This window comes from Corythoichthys intestinalis, chromosome 10 (assembly GCF_030265065.1).
Source record: "Corythoichthys intestinalis isolate RoL2023-P3 chromosome 10, ASM3026506v1, whole genome shotgun sequence".
Classification (NCBI taxonomy): Eukaryota; Metazoa; Chordata; class Actinopteri; order Syngnathiformes; family Syngnathidae; genus Corythoichthys; species Corythoichthys intestinalis.
Genome location: NC_080404.1, coordinates 9304804 through 9330803, shown reverse-complemented (window position 1 = coordinate 9330803; position 26000 = coordinate 9304804). Strand labels below are relative to the sequence as shown.

The 26000-nt window shown below is 37.2% G+C and overlaps 1 protein-coding gene across 2 annotated transcripts; it reads right to left on the bottom strand.

Annotated features, from left to right (window-relative positions):
- Window positions 1-1315: 1315 nt before the first annotated feature.
- Window positions 1316-20284, bottom strand: LOC130923304 (tyrosine-protein phosphatase non-receptor type 13). Of its 2 annotated transcripts, none has more exons than XM_057848915.1 (7): window positions 20088-20284; window positions 17971-18204; window positions 15054-15143; window positions 14715-14792; window positions 9391-9654; window positions 9206-9289; window positions 1316-1507 (listed from the first exon to the last, which is right to left on the bottom strand). In XM_057848915.1, exons 1-7 carry the CDS (start codon window positions 20103-20105, stop codon window positions 1355-1357), a joined length of 921 nt encoding a protein of 306 aa, XP_057704898.1. In that variant the 5' UTR covers window positions 20106-20284; the 3' UTR covers window positions 1316-1354. The 2 variants fall into 2 exon arrangements, with proteins under 2 accessions (XP_057704898.1, XP_057704899.1); XM_057848916.1 differs by having other exon boundaries at window positions 17971-18201.
- Between the last annotated feature and the right edge of the window lie 5716 nt (window positions 20285-26000).

The following is a 26000-nucleotide window of genomic DNA, read 5'->3' as shown; positions in this document are numbered from 1 at the left end:
TGTGGTTCTGGGATCTTTGCTCCCCGTTCTTGTTATCATTTTTACGCCACAGGGTGAGGAGGGAGTTGAAAGTCCGTGTTGCCCAACGACAGCCTCAAAACATCACTGGTCTAGAGGAGATCTGCATGGAGGAATGGGCCAAAATACCAGCAAAAGTGTGTGAAAAGCTTGTGAAGAATTACAGAAAACGTTTGGCCTCCGTTATTGCCAACAAAGGGCACATAACAAAGTATTGAGATGAACTTTTGGGATAAACCAAATACTTATTTTCCACCATGATTTGCAAATAAATTTTTCGAAAAATCAAACAATGTGATTTTCTGTTTTTTTTTTCCACATTCTGTCTCTCATGGTTGAGGTTTACCCATGTTGACAATTACAGGCCTCTCTTATATTTTAAAGTGGGAGAACTTGAACAATTAGTGGTTGACTAAATACTTACAGTATTTGCCCCACTGTACAAGGGACGGTGTAATAAAAAACAAAACATTTTTTATGTGGTGACATATGGTAAATGGTAAATGGTGTTATGACATTTCGCTCTTCCCGGGGCTAGGTGTAGGAGGTTGTTGCCGAAGCAATTTTTCCTTCTGCACCTTCTTTGCGCCCACATGAGAGTGAGCCAATTCTTTTGCAAGTCCCACCAAGAAGTCTACCCGTGTCTCTTGCCTTCCGGTGCATGCTTGATCTGACCTTTATTTGACCTAGAGCGCTGCCCTGAACATGACTCAAAGGCGGGATATAAACTTCTCTCCCAGTTTTTGTTTGGCACCGATTGACCACGGAAAAGCGGAGATATGATCATTTTAATTTCATAATAGTAACTATGAATGAACTATTCAAACTAGGAACTATTTTCTCTACTACAGGGCACTCATGCATTTTTTTTTTCTAAATTTCTTTGGCTTAATGTGGTTATGTAATGGATTATTGTACAGTATCATTATAACAACAGTTCAGATAAGTTTGTGCTGAAAGAAAAAAAATACCATTGTTAAAAAAATAAAAATAAGAAAATACGCAGTTACTCATAATGTTACTCATTACTTGAGTATTTATTTTCACTGGATACATTTTTACTTGTATTTGAGTACATTTTTGGATGACTGCTTTTACTTTTTACTTGAGTAATATTATAAGTAACACTACTCTTACTTGAGTACAATTTTTGGGTACTTACCCACCTCTGACCACTGTATTACTAGAGTAACCAATATGACTGTACTTGCAACTGACTAATGCCACAGAATACTATTAGCAGCAATTGAAATTTCAAACAAAACTGCATTGGTTTCAAACATTTACCAGTGTTTGGTTTCCACAGTTCCCTTGGCAGTATCAAGTCTAGATGCATTCAGGGTGGATAAAAAGCACTGTCGAAACATTCCAAAGGGACATGACTCTCGCGAATGCCTGTGTCGCGATATGCCTCTTTGCTCGGAGCTGTAGGCAAGAGCTCCACATCTTCATCAGACGTAGAGGGATGTGTGAGGATGATCCGCGGGATCTGGCAAGGAATTCATTGATTTAGGCTTGAAATGAACATGTGTCGTGCATGAAGATACGTTAAAAAGTTCAACCGCTCCAGCAAAATTTAAGTTTAGGGTTTTTTTTAAGTTATTGTAATTTGACTTTAACCCGCAACCACCAAATTTGATATGAAAACGGTATTTGTTCATATATTGGCCGCAAATGTCCATATTGTAACTGCATATAAGACAAGGATACAACTCAGCATGTTGATGATGTTAATTTGGTTAATAAGGATATTTTTTCATCAATCAAATCTTTCTTTATAACATTTTTCTAAGTAAATATCATGTAGACACCTGTGTCTTATAGGCTTATATGTAGTGGCGTGCACACATAGACGCCAGGTGGTGATCAGGCACTGGCCCTTGCCCTCTTAACCGAGCAAATTACATCAGTAATGCTTGTGAATGCCCTCCCAAGCATCACAGCCAGAATCACTGTGAGAGTGCCCTCTTTAGTCCAAACGTGCAAAGACACGCCCTCTTGTGAGCTGCGTATCTCACATCATTTGTCAATGTGAATACGCAGCGCAGACACAAAGGCGAACATTAATTACAGCAGGAGCAGTACCTTAATTTTCGGACTATAAGGCGCACCTGACTATAAGCCACCACCCATCAAATTTGACACGATAACGGCATTTTTCATAGATATGCCGCACTGGAGTATAAGCCCCAGCTGTTCTCGCTGTATTATGGTATTTTTAAACTAATAGATATTAACTGGTAACACTTTATTTGACAGCGGCATCATAAGACTGTCATTAAAACCAAATTTACCACCATAAAGCTTTGAACAAATTGGCTGAAAATGGCTTAAAGCTGCTGCAAAGTCAACCTCCTAGCATGCATTGCAACACTACAGATGTAAATAACAATCAAAATTCATGTTCTGTGCTAATAATTTCTTCAGTTACTGCTCCATTTCTTTCATTAATTGCTAGTTATGGTATTTTGGTAACACATTTGACAGTGGCGCCATCAGGCTGTCATAAGACCATCATGATTATGGCATGACACTGCCATGAGCATTAATGAATGCTTATGACAGATTCCATTTCTTGCTAATTATCTTACTTTTGAATGGATGTAAAAGATCCGAGCTGGACACAAATGGAGTTAGTGACATAATTTAGCAGATGACACTTAATGACATTTGTCATAAGCAGGGTTGTCAACAGACTTGCAGGGGCCCGGAGACAAGAGACCATTAGAGGGCCCCCCACCCCACGCCTGCCACCGGCTTTTCACGACAACATAAGCAGTACTTTAACGCTTAGCAAGCAATGACAGTGTAAATTTCCATATTATTTAATATAAGATAAACAGTTAAATTCAACAGACTGTAATGTACAGTATGGTGCGCCGCTTTTAAAGCAGTACATGCTGAAAATTAGGACAACATTTTCTCACATTTAGCGCCACACAGTTTTTAAAACATGATGTGAAATTTTTAGAGTCACTTTTTTTTGCACTTTTACAACATTATTGAGCAACTTAAATATTCATATTTAAATAAGAAGTTTTGGACCTGAATGTTTAAATCCAGAACTTTATTTGATTTAATTTTTAAAATTATATCCTATATTCTAAATGCTATATCTGGAATGCCTGGAGACCGGAAGTAACAAAATAAAAGCTGGAGCACACAAAATACTCTTTAAATAGTTTATCCGAAATATGTATTTTACCTATATATTGTTATTATCACAATGACTCATGCCCAAGAGCACACTGCCACCGTTGAGTAGGTTTTATTTATTTTCAAGCAATGTAAACAGACAGTCTGAGCTGCTCCACCAGCTTTTATTTTGTTACTTCCGGTCTCCAGTCATGTGAATTTGCATATTAAGCTAAATATTTAGTTTTGACCGTTTCCTGATTTAACATTTAGGATATAGGATATAAATTTAAGAATTAAATACTTAGTTCTGGATTTAAATAATCAGGTCCAAAACTTCTTATTTAAAAAGAAATATTTAAATTGCTAAATACCGTAATTTCCCGAATATAACGCGCATTTTGTTTCCCCAAAATCAACTTGTAAAATCAGGGTGCGTGCTATAAACGGGTACATGCACGGAGACAGAAATATATACATATTATATATATATATATATATATATATATATATATATATATATGTGTATGTATATATATATATATATATATATATATATATATATATATATATATATATATATGTGTATGTATATATATATATATATATATATATATATATATATATATATATATATATATACGTATAAACCGATTTTTTTTTTTTTTATTGACACAGCCACGTTGTGTTGAAGAAACGTATGCGGCGATCCGTTGCCGACAATTACGGTACGTGACGTCACCATTTTGGTTCGGTAATACATCACTCTGATCGGCCAAATGATTTCGTCTGTGTTAAATTCTGCTTCTTTCACTCTTCATAAAGCACAGAATTTAGTTTCTTGAACTCATTTGAGTCAACGTTTATTGCAGCTCCGCAACTCGGACCATAACAAACGTAACAACACAGACTTCCTGTGTGTGTCCGTCATCTATATCTGTCCCTTGGGAAACTCAAACCCAGATAACAATAGTTCCTATTGTTACTGTCGTGTCGACAGCGATGAGCTCTCTCGGATTTCCGACTTATGTTCTCACTTTCATTTTACCGTATCAATCCATGGAAGAAATATTTATTCATCATGATGAAACGAGCATGTTATACAGCAGCCTTTATAAGAAAAGTCACATCTGTTTTGTTTTCTCCTAGATTTCTGGTAAGTTGGAGAAGTTGTCAAATCATATTATTACCGTAAATATTGTCAGTTTATGGTAATGTTTTGAACTACCAATATGCTATGCTTGTGCTGTGTTTCACCATTCAGTAAAATGACATTTCTGTATCTGTACACGAGCTCTGTTTTCTTGTATTCTTCTATTTATTGGTGCTAAAATTAGGGTGCGCATTATAAATGGGTACAATAATCTCCCCTAGATCTTACAAGTAAATTTGGGGTGCGCATTATACACGGGTGCGCCTTATATTCGGGAAATTACGGTAATGTTGTAAATGTGCAAAAAAAAAGTCACCCTAAAAATTTCATATCATTTTAAACACTGTATGGCGCTAAATGTGAGAAGATGTTGTCGTAATTTTCAGCATGTGCTGCTTTACAAACGGTGCCCCATAGTAATGTGATGTGACACAAAATAAACAATTTCCATCGACTGTCCCATGTAGGCTACAATACTATACAAATGAGAGTGCTATGCCTGCCTACAAAGCAACAAAACAGTAAAACTAAACATCCTGTGCCTGCCCCCTCCACATCCCTGGGGTTATCAAGTCCTCAAACAGTGATGCACCTAGATTTTTTGACAGCAAAGTCATTTATAACATCAGTGAAATCCAGTTTTGAGCAAGCTTACGCTCAATAGAGAGCATGGTGTTACTGGCATCCCTAAGGGGCTGCTGTCCCCTACAATATGACCGGCTTTACCAATCTGGTGCAGACAAAGAGGTGGGCGACCGTAAGGGGGTGAGATAGGAGTTGTTAAAAATTTTCTCCTCGGATCTACACAAAATTACGTAGGTCACCCTTTTTTACTTCAAAACGGCAAATTTCGCCGAAAGGTGATAGATTTTCATGCCTGTGTTATACATCTGCAGTGTTTTTTTCTTTCTTTTACCAATTTATATTGTTCTAACAAGGCAGTTGTATACACTGCAAAAGGTGTCCCTTTTTTTCTCCTCTGAGCACCTGCCCCCCAAATTGTCTGTGCACGCCACTGCTTACATGTCTATTATTCCTTGAATTTTATTCAATTTTGGTGTTGCAGATTCTCCTCAGGTGCACTCTATTGTGTGAAATCTATGGTAAGATACCGTAAAAGGAAATACCGTATTGGGCCGAATATAAGACGATGTTTTTTGCATTGAAATAAGATTGAAAAAGGAGGGTGTCGTTTTATATTTGCAGTCTAGACGTTATACCCATTCACGATGCTGGATGATGCCAGATATCATTGAAGCGATGTTCTGTTATGACAGATCTAAGCTACTCTCCCCATTCACGACGCTAGATGGCGCCAGACATCACTGAAGCGATGTTTTATCATGACAGATCTCAGCTACTAGTTTAACCTTGTGTTAGCAAAAAAAATATATTACGCATCATACAAATTTTTACAAAAATTGTAAACGTTTTTTAAGTGTGATAAGTAAGTTATTTCTGAATATTTTTTTACTTTCAATCACTCAAAATGTTCAGTGGCATCAGAGCTATCTATTCACATATAGTTTTTATTTTTTATTTGTACTTTTTTGCCCTCTATTGACAATAAAAGCAGTACTGTGCTACGACCAAAACTAACTATGTTGGATATATATGTATAAAACAAAATTGAACTGGAAAATTTCATATCACACTATTAGAGCCTTGAAAAGGTCAAAGAGTTATAACAACAGAATTTTTTTTATCCATGCCCATTTTTGGCAATGGCCGTTTTTGTGTATAATACCCCTAAACATACAATTGTTTACAACAATTGTAAATGTTTTGAGGTGCGATAACTAAGTCATTTCTGAATATTTTTTTACATTCAACCCCTCAAAATGATTCAGTGGCTTCAGAGCTATCCCTACATATATAGTTTTTATTCTTTTATTTGTACAGTATTTTTGCCCTCTGTAGACAATAAAGGCAGTACTGTGCTACGACCAAAACTAACTATGTTGGATATATATTTATAAAAGAAAATTAAATTGGAAAATTTCATATCACACAATTAGAGCCTTGAAAAGGTCGAAGAGTTATAACAACAGATTTTTTTTAATCCATGCCCATTTTTGGCAATGGCCGTTTTTGTGTATAATAGCCCTAAACATACAATTGTTTACAATAATTGTAAATGTTTTGAGGTGCGATAACTAAGTCATTTCTGAATATTTTTTTACATTCAACCACTCAAAATGATTCAGTGGCCTCAGAGCTATCCATACATATATAGTTTTTATTTTTTTATTTGTATGTTTTGCCCTCTATGGACAATAAAAGCAGTACTGTGCTATAACCAAAACAAACTATGCTGCATACATATATATATATATATATTTATGTATATATATATATATATGAAACATGAATTGGAAAATTTCATATCACACAATTAGAGCCTTGAAAAGGTCAATGACTTATAACAATAATTTTTTTTTTAATGCATGCCTATTTTTTGCGATGGCCATTTTTGTGTATAATACCCCTAAACATGCAATTTTTACAATAATTGTAAATGTTTTGAGGTGTGATAACTAAGTCATTTATGAATATTTTTTTACTTTCAACCACTCAAAATGTTCTCTGGAGTCAGAGCTATCCATACACTATAACCTTGAAAAGGAAAGTCACAACAGCTATGAAGAATTTATAACAGAATTTATATAAAGCAATCAGTCAGTGCGTCCCTGCACCACAAGCAATCCCACGTTGTGTTCACGCGTGCCCCCTGTAGGGTTGCCGGTGTAGACCTCCAGCTTTGATGCGTAGGAGGTTCAAGCGTCACAGAGGGCCCAAATCTTAATGCCATACTTTGCGGGCTTTGACGGCATAGATTGTTTGAAGCTGCAGCGTCCTCTAAAGGCAATTAGCTGTTCGTCCACGCACGCGTCACGTCCCACGTTATACATTTCCTGCAGCCGGAAAATCCAGCTGATCCACAAATCTTAAATCGGCGACAGTTTGCTTGCATGGTACCGCTGACGTCTGAGCAGTTTATCATCGAACCGGAGCATTCGGTTGATCTCCATGAACCCCCGATGAGCCATGGCGTCGGGGAACGTCGAACGCCCGGTCTTGACGCCCCACAAGCTGCTCGTCGTTTCATGCCTGGAGCGGTACATTCCAGCCAGGATAAGCAGTCCGATATACGCGCGCAGGTCTTAAGGCGTGAGGGGAGACCAGTTCTTGAGCGATCGGAGCCCTTGGATGTTGGTCATTGCGACTATTTTCGCGACGATCTCCTGGTTCACAAACAACGCAAACGCCGTCTCCCGACTGCTCATCTGGCATTATACTCCATACAACGTGGGGCCAGGCGTGGGGATTCGCGCAGGGACGTAATGTCCAGCCACTTCGTTGGTTGGATGGCATATCACTTTTTTGTTTTCCGAGTTCCATAAGTATGATCGGCGCTGCCCGATGGATCCGACCCGACTATTATGACTCCTGTCATCCTGACGCTCACTAGGATGACGCTGTGTAAGAAGAGGAGCACCTCCTCTTTCTACCAATCGGAGCATGACCAATCGCGGGCTAATAAATTCAAACACGAGGCGGACCAATCATAGTTGAGATTCAAAAACGTAACTCAAAACGTAACCTTTGAATTTGAAATCTGAGCCAATCTCTATGCAGAACATCCGTTTGAACTAAAGACGCTCACACGCATGCGTATTGCGTAGACGTGCAAAATTCAAACTAACACTTTATTTTTCGAAAAAGAACTCGGCCAGTCATTTCTGGAGGTCCCCACCAAGCCCTACTAAAATCCCGACCGGAATTGTTGAACAAAGATGCAAAATTTTGCGGCCGGCTGCAAAAAGGCAAAATCATTTGCGAGCCTCTGGCGTTACCTAATGGTGAAGGGGTGTAAATGCTCTCAACCCAAAAAATTGGCATGCATACGTCTGAACAAGTGTAAATAAAGCAATTGATGTGGTAATTGCAGGAAATGCATTTTTGCACATTAGGTTTACAATGCATTCAAAAATTGGAATTATAATGGGTGTCTATGCTACAAAAAATGTAAAAATGCTATGTTTCAGTATCAAAAGTAAAATCTCATTGCTGCAATGCCTTAGAAAGCTCAGCAGGTGGCATTTTGAAATTCAGGACATTTTAGACACCCCCTGGAAATGGCAGCTCTCTGGTGTTTTTTTTAATATGCTTTGTCTTTGATTTAAGATGAGAAATTCCAAAATTTACAAAAAATGTAGACAATGCAGCATGAAGGTTAACCAGTTTGCATTATTTTACTGCAATGTTTTTCCTTATTCAGATTTGTTTTAAGACTACAGTTATAGTTAGACTTCACTTTGATGGTTAATGCAGTTAATGCAATTTTGTTGTTTTATCACAATAGATTGGTTTATTTACATTTCAAAAACCAGAAGCCATTCATTTATGAATGTGATTGCACTTTAATTTACATATTTGAATGTTCAGATATTAAGATTTGAATGAGGCAAAATAACATGCTTTTTCTCTCTAATATATTGTTATAATCATTTGTTTCAGATGTACTGTAATTATTTTCTGTATAAAAATTAATTTGGTGTTCAAAAAGTCTTTTTTCATACGAGTCTTGAAAAAGAGGGGGTCGTCTTATGATCAGGGCCGTCTTATATTCAGGCCAATACGGTACACGTGTTAAGGAACCTGCACATGCAAAAGTAGCACCCCATCAAAAGCTTCTATATCAACAACAGTTACTTGTGCAACCTCTCTTTGCGCTTACATGACAATCACCAATATTAAAATGCAGGGAGACATGTAATGGGAAAGTGACTTTTAAATCGCTTGTAATGTTTACAAATATGTGGGCTCGCCAACCAAGTGTGAAATTGCCAATTACTGACCAACATATATATATAGCGTATGAAAAAAATATCTTACTGTTATTGTGTGTTTATTCACATTCACTGAATCATTTCTTTTGGTCAAATCCTCTGCCTCCAACTGAGACCTCTTCAAATCAGTCTGAAAATAAACATGGAGAAGAATGGAATTGTGCCATTTTTATAAGACATCCTGAGAAATGATAAACAATTTGAAATGGACAGTGTTTTTTCTCTACCCACAATGCCATTTCCGTTGCACACCACACCCTTCTTCTTGGACAAGCAGTTTTCCTTGTCTTCTGACTTCTGCATGGCCTTCTGGCCAATGGCATCATCGTAGCCGCAAGGTCGCAGGGTCACAGGATTTTTGGCGTCCTGAGTCTCGTCTGACCAGCTGACCTGCGATCCTTCACGCAGTACTTTCATTCGAATGCGACTCCCTGCATTCCTCAGGGCTCTGACGGCTTCCAGGTGGGTCGCTCCTTGCATGCTGAGGCTATTGACCTGGAGGGTGACATGAAACTTTTATAAGTCAAGCCTTATGTTAACCATAAATATATATGGATCTTACAATAATGGATAGCAGGGTTTGTTATCCCATGGCTTGGTTATCACACTGTGACTCGACAATTAGAGGGCAGTGTTGCTAAATGTAATTATTCATTCATTGTTATTGGCAGCCCTTTTAATTTTCGTGTTAGTTTTAGTCTTTTGGACGATAATACTTATTAGTCCCAGTCATATTCTAGTGGTGTTGTTAATCTTACTTTTAAAAAGTAATTAGGTACAGTTACAAATTACTTCTCCCAAAACGTAATTGAGTTAGTAACTCACCTCATTGCAAGAGTAATTAATTACTCAGCAGAGTGACTTACGTTACTTTTCATCTGATTTTTTATTTTTTTTTTAAAACGTAATTAAGGTAACAATTTTTTATTTTATTTTATTTTTTTATTTCACCTATTGGCAAGTTTCCTGACCGAAACATAGGCGGCACCATCTTTACTAGTTTCTGCTCCAAACTTCCAGTTTAGACAGAACAACATGAAGTGCGGTTGAAGTAAGCAGTGTGTTGACAAAGTTAAAACTGGAAAATCAAACACAGACGAACCCACGGAATCTCCAAAAATGGCATGACGTAGATGAAAGTCTGAGACTTTCTGTTTTGTGTGTCAACTCCTGGAAGCGCGTATATATGGTTGGAAGTGGAATGTTTTGAACAGCGTCCAGCTTCAAAGCGCCAGTGTGGATCTACTTTGACATATACCTTAAATCGAAACCAGCTGCAGACAATAAATTAAGGATGTGCTATAAACCTGAGGATCTACCTGAGAGATTGTATGTTTGTTCTTATCACCTCGGTGATCATTCGTGGACAAAATTATAACAACCTGTCACCCTCTGTTGACATTAGGTGTAGTTTGATACGCCAGCCACTTGAGTGACCAAAATGAGGTGAATTTACAAATAATATTACAGTTGCCGAATGCAGAAGGGCTGACAAGGATTTTGTTGTTACAAGGAAATGCTGTGTGTACTTATAAACAAAAATAGTATCTCATTCTTTTCTATGACAGATATTGATCGCAATAAAACATTTGGACAACATGATTCCATTTGTTGTTTTATCTAAAACGATTAATGCAAAATAGGTCAGTAAATCACAATTTATAAAATTATTAGAAAAATATTAACAAAGGTGGAGCATAAGTCTAGCCTCCCATCATCAAAGTAGAACGCACAGTCTCGCTATATGTCCATCGACATACAGTAAGTGTTGTTATGAGGCACATAAATTTGTCTTCCTTTGCCAAACAGAGTTTTCCACTTATAAACAAACGAACAAAAAACTTGCAACACTTGCATTTATGCGTTAAGATAATTGTGCCACCCTACATGTACTGATTAGCAACAGGCTAGCACCAGATAGCATGTGTTGCAGCCAAAGCAGTGTATTAGTTGTGGTCAATAATATTAAACATCATCATAATTACAATCATCATGGCTGTATGCACCTGTTAGTTGCTTGCAATCCGCCATTAAGCAAAGTTTTGGAATTTTTGAGCTGTCAAGAATCTTTTTATTTGCAGTCAATTTTATTGCTTGTTTTTTCTATTCTTTACAGTTTTAAAATAAAACTGAGGAGTTAATGAATTTTCTGGTTCTTCCTTTGAATAAACTAGTAGACTCAGATCTCTGTATGTATGTCAGGGGCGTTACCAGGGAGGGGCAGGGGTGGGCAATTCCCACCCACAGACACGCTCTGCCCACCCAAAGAAAACTGGACGTAGTACTAACGGCAGTCTGGGTACCGCGTATGGTATCCCATTCATAAAGTACTGATGTGTTCTCAGTTTTAACCTTTGCGTTGTTACCTCCTCTTTCACCTAAAAAAAAAAAAAAAAAAAAAAAGAAATGAAATTTGGTTTTGTTCCTAAGGGGCGCTACACACATTTACGCATATTTCATTTTATTTTTTTTACATTTTAGCAGTTTTCACCAGTGTTCTCCTGGCTATTGAGTTTGGTGAGTTTTGAAGCATTCTGAGGGGGTCGAAGTAGGGCTCAAAGCGTCGAGGGGACAAAGATTGACTGCTAGGGGGCGCTACATAGTGTATTTGTAATTTGACTTTACACGGTATCAAAGATTGCAGCTGTCTTGACCTGCCTGCCGATTTTGGTGCATTTTGAAGCATTCTAAGGGGGTCAAATTGAGCTCAAATGGACTGCGGAACAAAGAATAACTATAATAATAATAATAATAATAAAATCGAGGAACCACAATAGACCTAAACCTAAAAAAAAACATTGTCACCTGCATGTCCATACTGTTCAGTTATGGATGTGTTCTAAGTCCAATAAAATCAAATCAGCTTTTATTTGTTTAGACCAAATCACAACAACAGTTATCTCAAGGAGAAAACAAAACATGTTTTAAGGTGAAGTAGCCCTACGCTGGATTTTGACCTACTTGAGCATTGTAGCTTTTTTTTGTTTTTTTTGTTTTTTTTGCCCCCCCCCCAGGTAAGACTAATGCCCACCCACACCTGGCATCCTGGTAACACCACTGATGTATGTATATGCGTATTTATTAGAATATATATAAACGTACATTACATTTTTGCATCGGGGGAAATTAACTTTTTACTTGTAAATTTCAAAGCAAGTATTTTTGTACTTTTACTTGAGTATTTTTTTCTTAGATACTTGTACTTTTACTTATGATTTTTTTGTACCTGTATCTACTTTTATTAAGGAAAAAAAAAAAGTAAGTACTTCTTCACCGCTGGTAGTAAGCACACCAACCTCATACACTGCTGGGCTAAAGTAATGGCACCCCAGCAATTCTGTCAGATAGTGCTTTCTCCCAGAAAATGATTACAATTACCAATGCTTTGGTAGTAATATCTTCATTTATTTTTTTGCAATGAAAAAAAAACACAAAAGAGAATGAAATTAATTAATAAATCATTATCATTTTACACAAAACTCCAATAATGGGCCGGACAAATGTATTGGCATCTTCAGCCTAATACTTGGAACCACAACATTTAGACAAAATAACTGCGAACAACCGCTTCCGGTATCCATCACTGAGTTTCTTACAATGCTCTGCTGGAATTTTTTTACCCTTCTTCTTTGGCCAACTGCTCCATGTCTCTGAGATTTGAAGGGTGCCTTCTCCAAACTGCCATTTTCAGATCGCTCCACAGGTGAGATATGGGATTCAGGTCTGGAGTCATTGCTGGCCAATTAAAAAGTCTCCAGTGCTTTCTCTCAAACCCTTCTCTAGTGCTTTTTGAAGTGTGTTTTGTGTCATTGTCTGCTGGAAGACCCATGACCTCTGGGGGAGACTCAGATTTCAAACACTGGGCTCTACATTATGCTGCAAAATTTGTTAGTAATCTTCAGACTTCATAATGCCATGCACACGGTCAAGCAGTCCAGAGCCAGAGGGAGCAAAACAACCCCAAAACATCAGGGAACCTTTGCCATGCTTGACTGTGGGGACTGTTTGGCTTTCTCGGGTAAATTTTGGCAAACTGCAGCCTGGCTTTTTTTATGTCTCTGAGTCAGAAGTGGGTCTTCCTGGGTATCCTACCATAGAGTCCCTTTTCATTCAGACGCCGACGGATAGTACGTGTTGGCACAGTTGTACCCTCGGACTGAAGGACAGCTTGAACTTGTTTAGATGTTAGTCGAGGTTCTTTATCCACCATCCACACAATCTTTCGTCCACATCCAGGGAGGTTGGCTACAGTGCCATGGGATTTACACTTGATGACACTGCGCACGGTAGACACAGGAACATTCAGGTCTTTGGAGATGGACTTATAGCCTTGAGATCGCCCATGCTTCCTCACATTTGTGCTTCTCAAGTCCTAAGACAGTTCTTTGGTCTTCTTTCTTTTCTCCATGTTCAATGTAGTACACACAAGGACACAGGATATAGGTTGAGTCAACTTTAATCCATTTTAACTGGCTGCAAGGGTGACTTAGTTATTGCCACCACCTGTTATGTGCCACAGGTAAGTAACAGGTGCTGTTAATTACACAAATTAGAGAAGCATCATGATTTTTCAAAAGGTGCCAATACTTTTGTCCGGCCCATTTTTGTGAGTTTTGTGTAAAATGATAGAGATTTTTTTTTTTAATTCCTTTCTCTTTTGTGTGGTTTTTTTTATTATTATTATTATCATTATTACTATTGCAAGCAAAATCAATGAAGATATTAGTACAAAAGCATTTGTAATTGCAATCTTTTTCTGGGAGAAATTGAGCATTATCTGACAGAATTGCAGGGGTGCCAATACTTTTGGCCAGCAGTGTATATCTGGGGTGGGCACATCCTATTGCTGCCATAATTGTGCTTTTGACAGTGAATAGAAAATGTATAATGTATGGATATGTAATATTAAGATAATTCATTATGTGCACACTTAAATTTCATTTAGAAATTGTCATAATGTTAAACAAAAATCCCTTTAAATTAAATGACAACCAGCCCCGTATTGAGGATGTTTGTCACAAAGTTTCAGGCTGTCTTTGATTCATATCAATATATCACTTAAAAGAAGTTTTTTTTTTTTTTTTTTTTTTTTTTGTTCTTTTTTTTTTTTTTTTTTTTAATGGAAAGCATGTCAAATACAAGCCTAGATATTACGTTTCCCTGGAATAAATGAATGTAAAAGATGTGCTCATTAGAAGATATTCATGAAAGAGTGAAAAATGTGAGAAAAGGGAGCCTTGCTCTCTCCTAAGATGTTATCAATTTTATTTCCAACGCAGGCACACGAGCACTTTGATTTGAGAGACCAAAGTGTTGGTGTGCATAGATCTTCCATGTTTTTGTCAGGGAAATAATCTCATTTATTTATTCTTTTGTGTTTCAGTGCCCCCTGTTGTTCAATAATGGGAACTAAATCAGCATTTGTCTCTAGGTACAGACATGCTGTCTATCTTTAGATGGATATAGAATATAAAGTTATGAATGAAGAAGTCAAAACGCACATGGGACAACAAGCAGCAACAACGAGGAGGATTAGGAAGCAAAAGAAATATTACCTCCAGCAATCTGTCTCCAACATGGACCCCTGCTTTTTCCGAGGGCCCCCCTTTTGTGACTCTGGAAATAAAAATACCCTGCAAGGGAACAAGCATACTTGAGTGACTGCTTTGATCAATCTTGCCTGCTGCTTTTACAGAAATTGATTTTTTTTTTTTTTTTTTTTTTTTTTTTTTTTTTCCCCCCCTAGGTAAACTTGAGTCACCAAAGGCGCCTTGTTATTTTGTTGTTATTTCGACATGATTGGATGAGTGGGGATTGGGGGTGGGGATGGGGAGAAAAAAAAAAACAAAATATGTTGCAGGAAATTAAACTGCTTGAGTTTGTTATGTACCAACCTCATCTTGATCTTTGTAAGGCAGAGAACCTTTCCCACCAGCTATGCTTATACCCAGACCATCCCTTTGGCCAGATACTTTAATCTGCAACTAAACAGACAAGCATATTAAGAATAATTAACCCTTTATAGAGCATTTATCAAATTCGTTTGGTGCCATTGATGGCGTGAGACTGGGCCACTCAAAATGGACTGGATGTTTACACTGTAAAATATGACAAGTTGACTTCATTTTTTCAAAAAAATGCAAACTTGCTTCCTCAGAAGATGTATTTTATGTTATTTAAATTAATTAAATGTGATTTACTTAATGATTTCAAGTTTTAAGGACTCAAATCAACCTTAATAAATGGATTATAATAAATTGTTTATTATGAATTTACAGTACTCAAAATAACTTGAATGAATTAGATTTCAGTAAATCATTTATTGTGAGCTTCCAGTACTGAAGTGATACTTAGTTAGCTTTCATACTGCTCACTCATCATATGCTGGTGAACTTTTTTTTAACCTGAAATAACTCTAAAATCAAAACAGCATACAGTGTATCACAAAAGTGAGTACACCCCTAGCATTTCTGCAGATATTTCAGTATATCTTTTCATGGGACAACACTGACAAAATGACACTTTGACACAAAGAAAAGTAGTCTGTGCACAGCTTAGAACTAGAAAATTTAATTTCTGGAGAAATTGCGATAGTAGCTTTGCTTTCACAGCTAAACCCCTTAGACTTACGTCCTGCTGATATCAGGTCACTTCGTGTTGATATAGGGTTATTTCGACGTACATGGCCGTCAATGGAATCCAAGTACCGGTACATTGGCATCAATAGAATCAACACATATGGCTGTCAATGGCATGGAAATACATTGCCGTCAATGGAATCCAAGTACATTGGCATCAACAGAATCGACATACAGGGTTTGGACAAAATAATGGAAACACCTTAAATTTTAAGGTGTCCATTCCATTTTTTAAGGCTTAAAAAACCAACAAAAACTAATTTAATATGGTGTAGGTCCGCCTTTGGGGGCAATTACAGCCTCAGTTCTCTGAGGTATTGATTCATACAACTTGTAAATAGTTTCAAAAGGAATTTTAAGCCATTCTTCATTGAGAACACCCACTAACTATTTTAGAGACGATGGTGGTGGAAATCGATGTCTTCAATGAATCTCTAAAAGTGACCATAAATGCTCAATATTGTTGAGGTCTGGGGATTGTGCCAGCCATACGAGTTGTTCAACTTCATTAGAATGTTCCTCATGCCATACTTTAATATTTATGTTCAATGATTATGATGCCAAATTGTTGTGTTCGAGGTCCAACCCCTGTATATGGCTGTCAATGACATAGACATAAACCACATGGCTGTCAATAGCATGGACGCACATTGGTTTTAATGGCATGGACGTGCATGGCTGTCAATGGCATGGACTTACTTGTGTGCCAGTCTAATGTCAATTGGCTGTAATGGTAAGTTTTCGGTCTAAAATTACAACTACGCATGTTTTTCTGCCATTGAAAATTAAGGGGAAATTTTGGCCATTAGCAATGAATGGTACGAAGTACATGGAAATGACATCCCATTAGAAATGAATGGGAATTCTTTTTTTGGGGGGGGGCAAATTTTTGGAGAACCACAGGTTTTTGGCCTATTCTGTATGAAACTTTTATGCCCCTTACCTTCCTGAAATTTTTTGATGTATGATTTATGTCAAATGGATAAAAAATTGTAGGACTAGATACATTTTGATTTTTTTTTTTTTTCCCTTAAAAAAAAAAAAACGCGCTTTGACGTGAACAGTAATGTTTCCGGAGTCATTCGAAGGATTCACTGCGCCGCACGACAATTCCGGTGCTTTCAGTAGTTGAATGGTGTCGATAGGCCAAACGTTTTGGACTGTGCTGCGCACCGAAGAAACGCTGTTCCAAAAAAAAAAAAAAAAAAGGAATAACAAATACAGTTGCTTTTGCATTACATGGAAAGCTACCATTAACTAGAAACTGCAATTTCTGGAGAAATAACGATGGGGCTTTGCTGTGGTAGCTACAGATCCATCAATATGATTTGAGGAAATTTCAGGGACACAACTTGTTGATATCAGGCATTTCCAGTTTATTTGGGGACATTTCAGGGATGCATAGCTGTCAATGGCATCGACTTACTTGGGTACCAGTTGAATGCCAATGGGCTTTAATGGTAAGTTTTTGGTCAAAAATCACAATGACACAGGTTTTTCTACAATTGAAAATGAATGGGAAATTTTGACATGTATGGCTGTCAATGGCATTGACTTTTATCGGCCCCAGATGAATGTCAATGGGCTGTAATGGTCAAAAATCACAACCACCTATGTTTTCATGCTATTGAAAATGAAGGGGAAATGTTTGCCATTAGAAATTAATTGAATGATGTACATGGCCCTTAATGGCATCCCATTAGAAATGAATGGTTTGAAGTTTTGTACACAACTTTTATGCTTCTTACCTGCCTACAATTTTTAATGTGTAATTTCTGCAATCTGGGCAAAAATTGTAGGACTAGATACATTTAGGATTTTTTTTTTTTTTTTAAACCTGCGAACGGAAAATTTGGGGGGTCAAAAAATTTCCTGCATCGCACGAAAATTCCGGTCATTTTTATATCGATCGAACAGTTTGGGCTGTGTGGCGCGCCGAAAAACGCCATTTAAAAACAAAAAAACAAAAAAAGGAATTTTACTATCTGTGCCTTTGCTTTGCAAAGCCCCATCTAATTACCAAAATTGTGACTTGCTCTATAAAGGGTAAATCACATTGACAGTCAATATTAAGCCAATGACAATGAGAAAGCAGCTATTTTCCTCTATCAGCATGCTTCCCTGCTCAATTACAAAGCATACTATACCATCTAACATGAAAAGGTAAAGGTACCGTTAATGGCACTTGTGAGGTGAGCGATTCATGAGAGGGTGACTGCAAAACAGGCTTTAGATGCCTCCTGATGGAAGGGATCTTTGAACCGTGGGCACAGTCTCCATGGTGACCATATCCGGTATTGGAATAGCCGGACAGCTGAAATTTCCGTCCCTCTCGAGTGGCACTTCTCTGATGGCGAAATCGACGTGGGAAGCTATCACTCGATGTCACCTTGCTTGCAGCATCCTGCTGATGAGGAATAACACTTTTTTTTTTTTTTTTTTAATTTTACACTGAGGATCATAAAGTACATCCCCCTCATCCCCTGTATTGGATTTTGAAGTGACAGCAAACCCCTGAGAGATGGCAAAGTGTGTGCAGGAGTGTAACTGCATAGCAGAATACAGTGGTATGAATAAGTATCTGAACCTTTAGGAATTCCTCACATTTCTTCATAAAATCACCATCAAATGTGATCTGATCTTTGTCAAAATCACACAGATGAAAATACAGTGTCTGCTTTAACTAAGGCCACCCAAACATTTATAGGTTTTCATATTTTAATGTGAATAGCATGCAAACAATGACAGAAGGGGGGATAAGTGAACCCTCTGCCTAAGGAGACTTAAAGAGCAATTGAAACCAATTTATACTAATCAATTGAAGTCAGGTGTGTGCCTAATTACTGATGAGTGGTTTAAAGCTGCCCTGCCCACTATAAAACACACACTTAGTAATAATTGCCTTGATGACAAGCATTGTCTGATGTGCATTATGTCTCGCTCAAAAGAGCTGTCTGAAGACCTGTGATCAACGATTGTTGATTTGTATAAAACTGGGAAAGGATACGAAATCATCTCTAAAAGTCTGGATGTTTATCAATCGACTGTCAGAGAAGTTTTCTACAAATGGAGAGAGTTTGGCACTGTTGCTTCTCACCCAAGGAGTGGCCGTCCACCAAAGATGATGCCACGAGTGCAGCGCAGAATACTCAGAGAGCTCAAAAAGAACCCTAGCGTGTCTTCTAAAGAGTTACAGAAATCACTGGCACAGCCCAATATCTCTGTGCACACATCAACTATATGTAAAACTATGGCCAAGAATAGTGTTCATGGGAGGACTCCACGGAGGAAGCCACTGCTGTCTAAAAAAATCATTGTTGCTCATTTAATGTTCGCTAAAAGGCACGTGGACACTCCATAGAAGTTATGCCAAAATATTTTGTGGACTAATGAAACAAGTCAAATTGTTTGGGATTAACACACAACGTCATGTGCGGTGGGGGGGGGGGGGGGTGGAACAACTCTCTTCATCATCAACACCTCATCCCCAGCGTTAAGCATGGTGGAGGGCGCATCATGATTTGGGGCTGTTTCGCTGCCTCGGGGCCTGGACAACATGCAATTATTAATGGAAGAATGAATTCAAAGATTCAACAGTACTAGTATGTTTGCAGGAAAACCTGAGGCCGTCTGTCAGACAGTCGAAGCTAAAAAGAGGATGGATGCTGCAACAGGACAATATTCCAAAACATATGTAAATCAACTTCAGAATGGTTTCACAGGAACAAAATACACGTTATGGAGTGGCCAAGTCAACGTCCAGACTTGCACCCCATTGATATGCTGTTGCATAACTCTAAAAACAGCGATTCATGACAGATATCCCAGAAACCTGACTGAACTACAGTAGTTTTGTAGAGAAGAATAGGCCAAGATTAGTCCTAATTGATGTGCCAGACTCATCTGCATCCAGAGGAAGCGTCTGGTTGAAATTATTGCTGCCAAAGTGGGGACAACAAATAATTAAATGTGATGGTTCACTTACTTATTTTTCCCACTTCTGTCATTGTGGGCATACTATCCTCATTAAAATATGAAAAGCTGTAAATGTTTGGGTGGTTTTAGTTAAAGCAGACACTGTTTTTTTTTTCCTCTGTGTGATTTTATATATAAGATCAGATCACATTTGATGGTGATTACATGCAGAAATAAGAGAGATTCCAAAAAGGTTCAGATACTTTTTCATTCAACTGTAAATAAAAATACACAGGGATCTGCATAATGATTATCTGCAGAGAAAGTTTCTCATACTTGTTGGAAAAAAAACCTTTATTATTAAGACAACTGCACCTTAGCTGGTTGCTCCATTTTCTTCAAGTGGTGACCACACACGCCATCAGTGCCTGGCAGGAAGTGGATGCCCCCATGCAGACACGCTTTTGCTACCTTGCCAAAGCTGGGAAGGGCCCAATTTTGGCAGCTGGTCCCCAAGGATGTGCCCGTTTGATGGGTTCGACTCTCAAGGAGCGGAGCAGAAGACACCACCTGCTTCTAAAATGTGATTATCATGCGATTACTAATCAGGATCAGTTGGATGATTTTCAACGTCTAAGTAATTGCTAATTTTGCAGACGCATGATGAACTGTCACTGAGGGACACGTTCTCCATGCTGATTGCTGTCAAGTGAGTTTTTAAAGTTACATTGATAACAACCAACTGATGTTTGAACATTGGTTGAACCTGAAATGCATACTTTTGCACTATATTTTTCCTGAATTGATTTATTTGATTGTTCAATGCATCAGTACTTTTTGTCCAAGAAGCTAAAGACCACAAGTTACAACAGGTATTTTTGTTCCCTCAATGCTTTTTGTGATTTTGCTATGTTCACGATAGGTGTGTCCCAAGAGGCAGATGACAATTTGAGACACAAGTAGTCACACTGGCGTGCACACATAAACGCCAGGTGGTGCTCAATCACTGGCCCTTGCACGCTTAACTGAGCAAGTGCCCTTATCAAGGTCATTAAATCAGGCTCATTATTATGTTAGTAATTCGTGCAAGGGAGAAGATGTGCTTAGGGATGGTAGAGACATAACACAGCCAACTTTTCAGGATGCTCAAATTGTCCCCACTAACGTTTAAGGAACCTTATTTGCATTATAAAATGAGTTCAGTTATATACGTAATTTATAATGTCTTCCCATATGTTGTAAGGATAGAATAGACCCTACCATTATTAAGTGAATTATTTTCATTATATTCAGATATACTATATTGACCCCTTTTCACTTGCTGAATGTGCCAGTCCATTTTTTTCTCCTTAAACGCACGATTGGCTTATGACTTGACCCCCCCACACACACACACGCATTCCCCCCACCCCCTGCCCCCCTGACAGAAATAAAACATGCCACCACCTTCGAAAACGAGGGATATTAGAAGTTTTTTTTTTTTTTTCGCCAGCATCAGCCACTGTAAGTAACGTAAAAACGTAAATGTTGTGTAGGTGGGGAACACACCACTACTTTTGCAACTGAAAGTCCGACCTGCATCAGAGTTAACAAAATATTAATTTGTGCTAATTTCTCGAACTCGAGGAGGAAGATACTTTGAAAAAAATATCCTCCTGGTTGTTTTCTACTGCTAATGTTATTTAAATTGTAAGAAATGTAGTGAACCAAGGTTTACTCCCTTCTCCTCAGTTTTCATTTTTATTTTATTTTATTTTATTTTATTTATGTGTTCTTAAAGCAGCCCAAAGGAGCTTTCATGTTTTGTTGAGTTTGGTTGTGCTTTTGGACAAAAGCATTCATGTTTTATCTGAAGAAAGGCTCTATTTTTGTTTATTTTGGTTATTCCTGCTTCCAAGTTGTTGTATTTAATTTAGACAATTTTGAATGGTATTGAGACAAATGTTTATTTTTTTGCATTCTTGGATACTTAAGAGATGATTAACAAGTTTGTATTTCTTGTGTATGTTAATATAATTTGTGTTCAAATATTGCAATTTAAATTTGCTCATAAAATCAGGGCATTCATTCTGGAAGTTTTCAAAATGTTTCTTTAGTATAGTTTTTGAAAACAAAGGTTTGAATCGAACGGTGTATCACCTGAACCTATACATATGCACTTCAAAAACCCACCTCCTTAAAACTGAAAAAAAGAAAAAATTAAATTCCCTTGTTTTCATTGTAAATCCACTAGAAATTAGAGATGTCCCGATAGATCTGGTCCGATGACGTCATTTTCAAAGTATCGGAATCGGCAAAAAATATCGGCCATGCCTTTTTTTAATAGAAATTAAATCGTTTTTTAATTGTATTTAACGTTACAGACATAATATGTTACACTCTTCCAGAGTCTTTAGTTTAGGCTTAAGGTTGGGTTATCAAATTTATCCCAATAACAGCGGTAATTAATTTTTTTTTAAATGTATCATGTTAGAATATTTAGCGCAATTAATGCATGCGCTGCACGACCCACTCACGCATTGTCGCGCTCAATCTGTAATGGCACCGTTTAACCTATATAGAGAGATAAAAGGCAGCGTAAAATGAGTAGAGCGAATTTTGGCAGCCTTTGGAGCCTTTTTTAAATTGGCTAAAGCCTTACAATCCCTCTCCCTACGATTAGAAATATCATGGGAAGCAATGTGGGGAAGCAAGGTAGCAATTGATCTTTTTCTTAACACCTTATGTTATGTCCTGACGCAGAGAAGATATATCAATTGGTAGCACTACGCACAGTCATGGTTCGACTTCCCATCATGCATTTGGCCATGGCTACAGTATCATTTACTGAAAGCTCAACAAATACACTAGATGGCGATATTTAGTCACAATATACAAAGTCACAAGTCTTTCTATCCGTGGATCCCTCTCACAGAAAGAATGTTAATAATGTAAATGCCATCTTGAGGATTTATTGTCATAATAAACAAATACAGTACTTATGTACTGTATGTTGAATGTATAAATTCGTCCGAGTTTTATTCATTTTTTTCTTAATGCATTGCCAAAATGTATATGATCGGGAAAAATTATTGGGAATGATTGGAATTGAATCGGGAGCAAAAAAAAAAGCAATTGGATCGGGAAATATCGGGATCGGCAGGTACTCAAACTAAAACGATCGGGATCGGATCGGGAGCAAAAAAACATGATCGGAACAACCCTACTAGAAATAATTGAAATTATCTGCCAGTGCTTCCAGTAAATTTTACTCAGATTTCTTGAAATAAGAAAAATAGCTAGCTGAAAATAAGCCTAACAGACTTATTTTAAGCCAAAAGTTTGTATGTTTAATCCTAAAAAAAAATGTCAGAAATGTTCTTAAATCAAGAATAGAGATTGTTCAAAACATAATTTGAAATCATTTTTTTTCTTTATTTAGGTGATAAAAAATAACCGACTTTTCGATGTATGGACTTAAAAAGAACAAATGTAATGTTTACTAAAAGTAATTGGAAGAATCTGACGCATTAATTTGTTAAATAGTCTTTAACACTCAAAACAAGATGGAGGAAATGATTCGAATAGATTTAAGAAAAATCATCAGATTAAAGCGTTATAAATTTGCAGTGTGAAAGTTAGTCGAAGTCAATACAGATTTATTTTTGCATTGATCATTTAGCCTAGCAATTAATTAGGTTGATATTCGTGAGAAATGTAGCCCAGACCCCCGTTCACCTAATCTGTTTGGTTTTATTAATGTCCCGTCCCCAGCAAAAAGTGTACATGCAGGGTATACTGTTATATCGTCCCTACCAATATTGAGACCAAACCTACGCCCTTGAATACGTGTGCCCCCCAAGCACCGCAGCTATAATCACTGTGAGAGCGCCCTCTGTCCTCCAAACGTGGTAACACATCTCCTGCGTGCCGAAAAGCCCATCATTTGTCAAAGTGAACGCACAACGAGGGCACGAAGGCAGCACATCACCTATCTCTTAAAGGGGCCGCACATAATTACGAACACCAAAATTATCATAGCTCAATATTTAGTCATGTGTTTGCAAGTTTAGTACTAGTACTACTACTTCAGGAGAGTGTAGCTGCTTAACAAAAAATAATAAGAATAAAAAAATATATAGACTACTTGAAACTCACCTGGAAGAAGTGATACTGAGTGTTTTTATTAGACAGTGAATAAGCTCAAGAAAACTGTAGGCTCCCTTGTTTGAGTATGGGCACACGTATACACTGTTATGACAACAATGCAGGTTTAAATAGGCTTTAATCATCATTTATTTGCTAAATACGAAACATAAAAGTAGCTGTGTAGTGTGTTTGCCATGTTGTAGTGTAACCAAGAAGGCTTATTCATAGTTTATATATGGAAGAAAACAAAGACAAGACTGAAAAAGCAGTTTCTGCTCTTGTACTCCTCTTTAAAATAAACTGCTGTATTTTAAGTCAAAAGAACTATTTTGTTCGATAGAAAAATATGTCTATATGCTGTCATACCAGATTCATGGTGCATTAAGCCCATGAACTATTTTTTAAATTTGTCCATATTACCCTGGAAACCCCCGTTTACAGCCGTCGCGCAACCGCTTTTGTTTCAACCCAGCCCTAAAAAGAAGGTGAGTAATTGTATTTATTATTCGAAATGTCTGTCATTTTTAGATTAAAATCATTAATTGACGTCTAATATCTCGTTTAAAGAAAAACTACTTTGAAAAATTATTCACTCGCGTATTTTAAACTTTTAAAATTACGTCACAATGAAAAAAATTATGTCTGTAAATAAGTCACGGATATCTACCTCATAACTATCGCTTAATTATATATTTTTTGTTACTGTCGCATTTTCCCCAATAAGTTAGATGATAAATAATCCATCCAAACAAAAAAAAATTGGAGAAAAAAAAACATTTAAAAGGGTAAATACATGAAATAGAAAATCTTGACCAGTCCTTGATGTCTGCGATTTCTGCATCGCGACCCTTGTTATATGATCATGTTTCACCCATAAAATCCCAAAATAATCCAGCTGTGGCCATTCACAGCTGTGTCTTGAGACTCGGTGATACATGCTACATGACATTTTGGGATCAAAACAAGGTAAGTACACAATAATAGCTCGTTAAAACCATGGCGTCTTTATTTATGCTCTCTCGTGCTCTCACCTCTAGTTAGGGCTTTGCTTTTTAAAATGCCCTCCTGTTCAAAATTTTTCTTCCCCCAGAAAATTGAGATTAATTAAGAATGTATCACACGTGCATATCGGACAATTTTGAAATGTGGCAAAATTAGGGGTCTCAGAGCAGAACTTTTCCTCTAAACCCTAACTTGAGGTGGGAGCATGAGAGAGCACGATTAAAGACATCATGATTTTAACGAGATATTATCGCGTACTTACCTTGTTTTGACCTAAAAACTTAGTTTAGCATGTCTCACCGAGTGTCAAGACACAGCTGTGAATAGACACAGCCGGACTTTTGGGGGATTTTATGGGTGAAACACGGTAATATAACAAGGGTCGCAATGCAGAAATCGCAGACATCAAAGGGTGTTCGAGTTTTTCTTTTCAAATATTTACCCTTTTAATCGTTTTTTTTTTTTCTTTTTCTTTTTTTGGATCGATTATCATCTAAAACATCGAGGAAAATGCAACAGTAACAAAAAAAATACAAATAAGTAATAGTTAAGAGGTAGGGGGAAGCAAAATTTTGAACAAGAGGGCATTTAAAAAAAAAAAAAAAATTTAAACAGCAAAACCCTAACTGGAGGTGAGAGCATGCGAGAGCAGAATTAAAGACGCCACGATTTTAATGAGATATTATCGCGTACATTCCATATTTCAATCCAAAAACTCACAAGCAATCTCACAAAACTCAAACTCACAAAAATCAAGACACAGCTGTGAATGGCCACAGCCGGATTTGGGGGGGATTTTATGGGTGAAACATGGTGATATAACAAGGGTCGCGATGCCAGGAAGGAGTGGTCGAGATTTTCTTTTTCATGTAGTTACCCTTTTAAACGTTATTTTTCAAAATTTCTTTGTTTGGATCTATTATTTATCATCTAACATATCGTGGAAAATGCGACTAACAAAAAATACAATTAAGCGATAGTTATGAGGTACATGAGTGACTTTTTTACAGACGCCAAATTTTTCATTATAACGTAATTTGTTAAAAAGTTTAAAATATGCGAGTTTTTTTTTTTTAAACTAAATATTAGACATCAATTAATGATACTAAGCTAAAAATGACAGACATTTTGAATAATAGATATTTATTACCTTCTTTT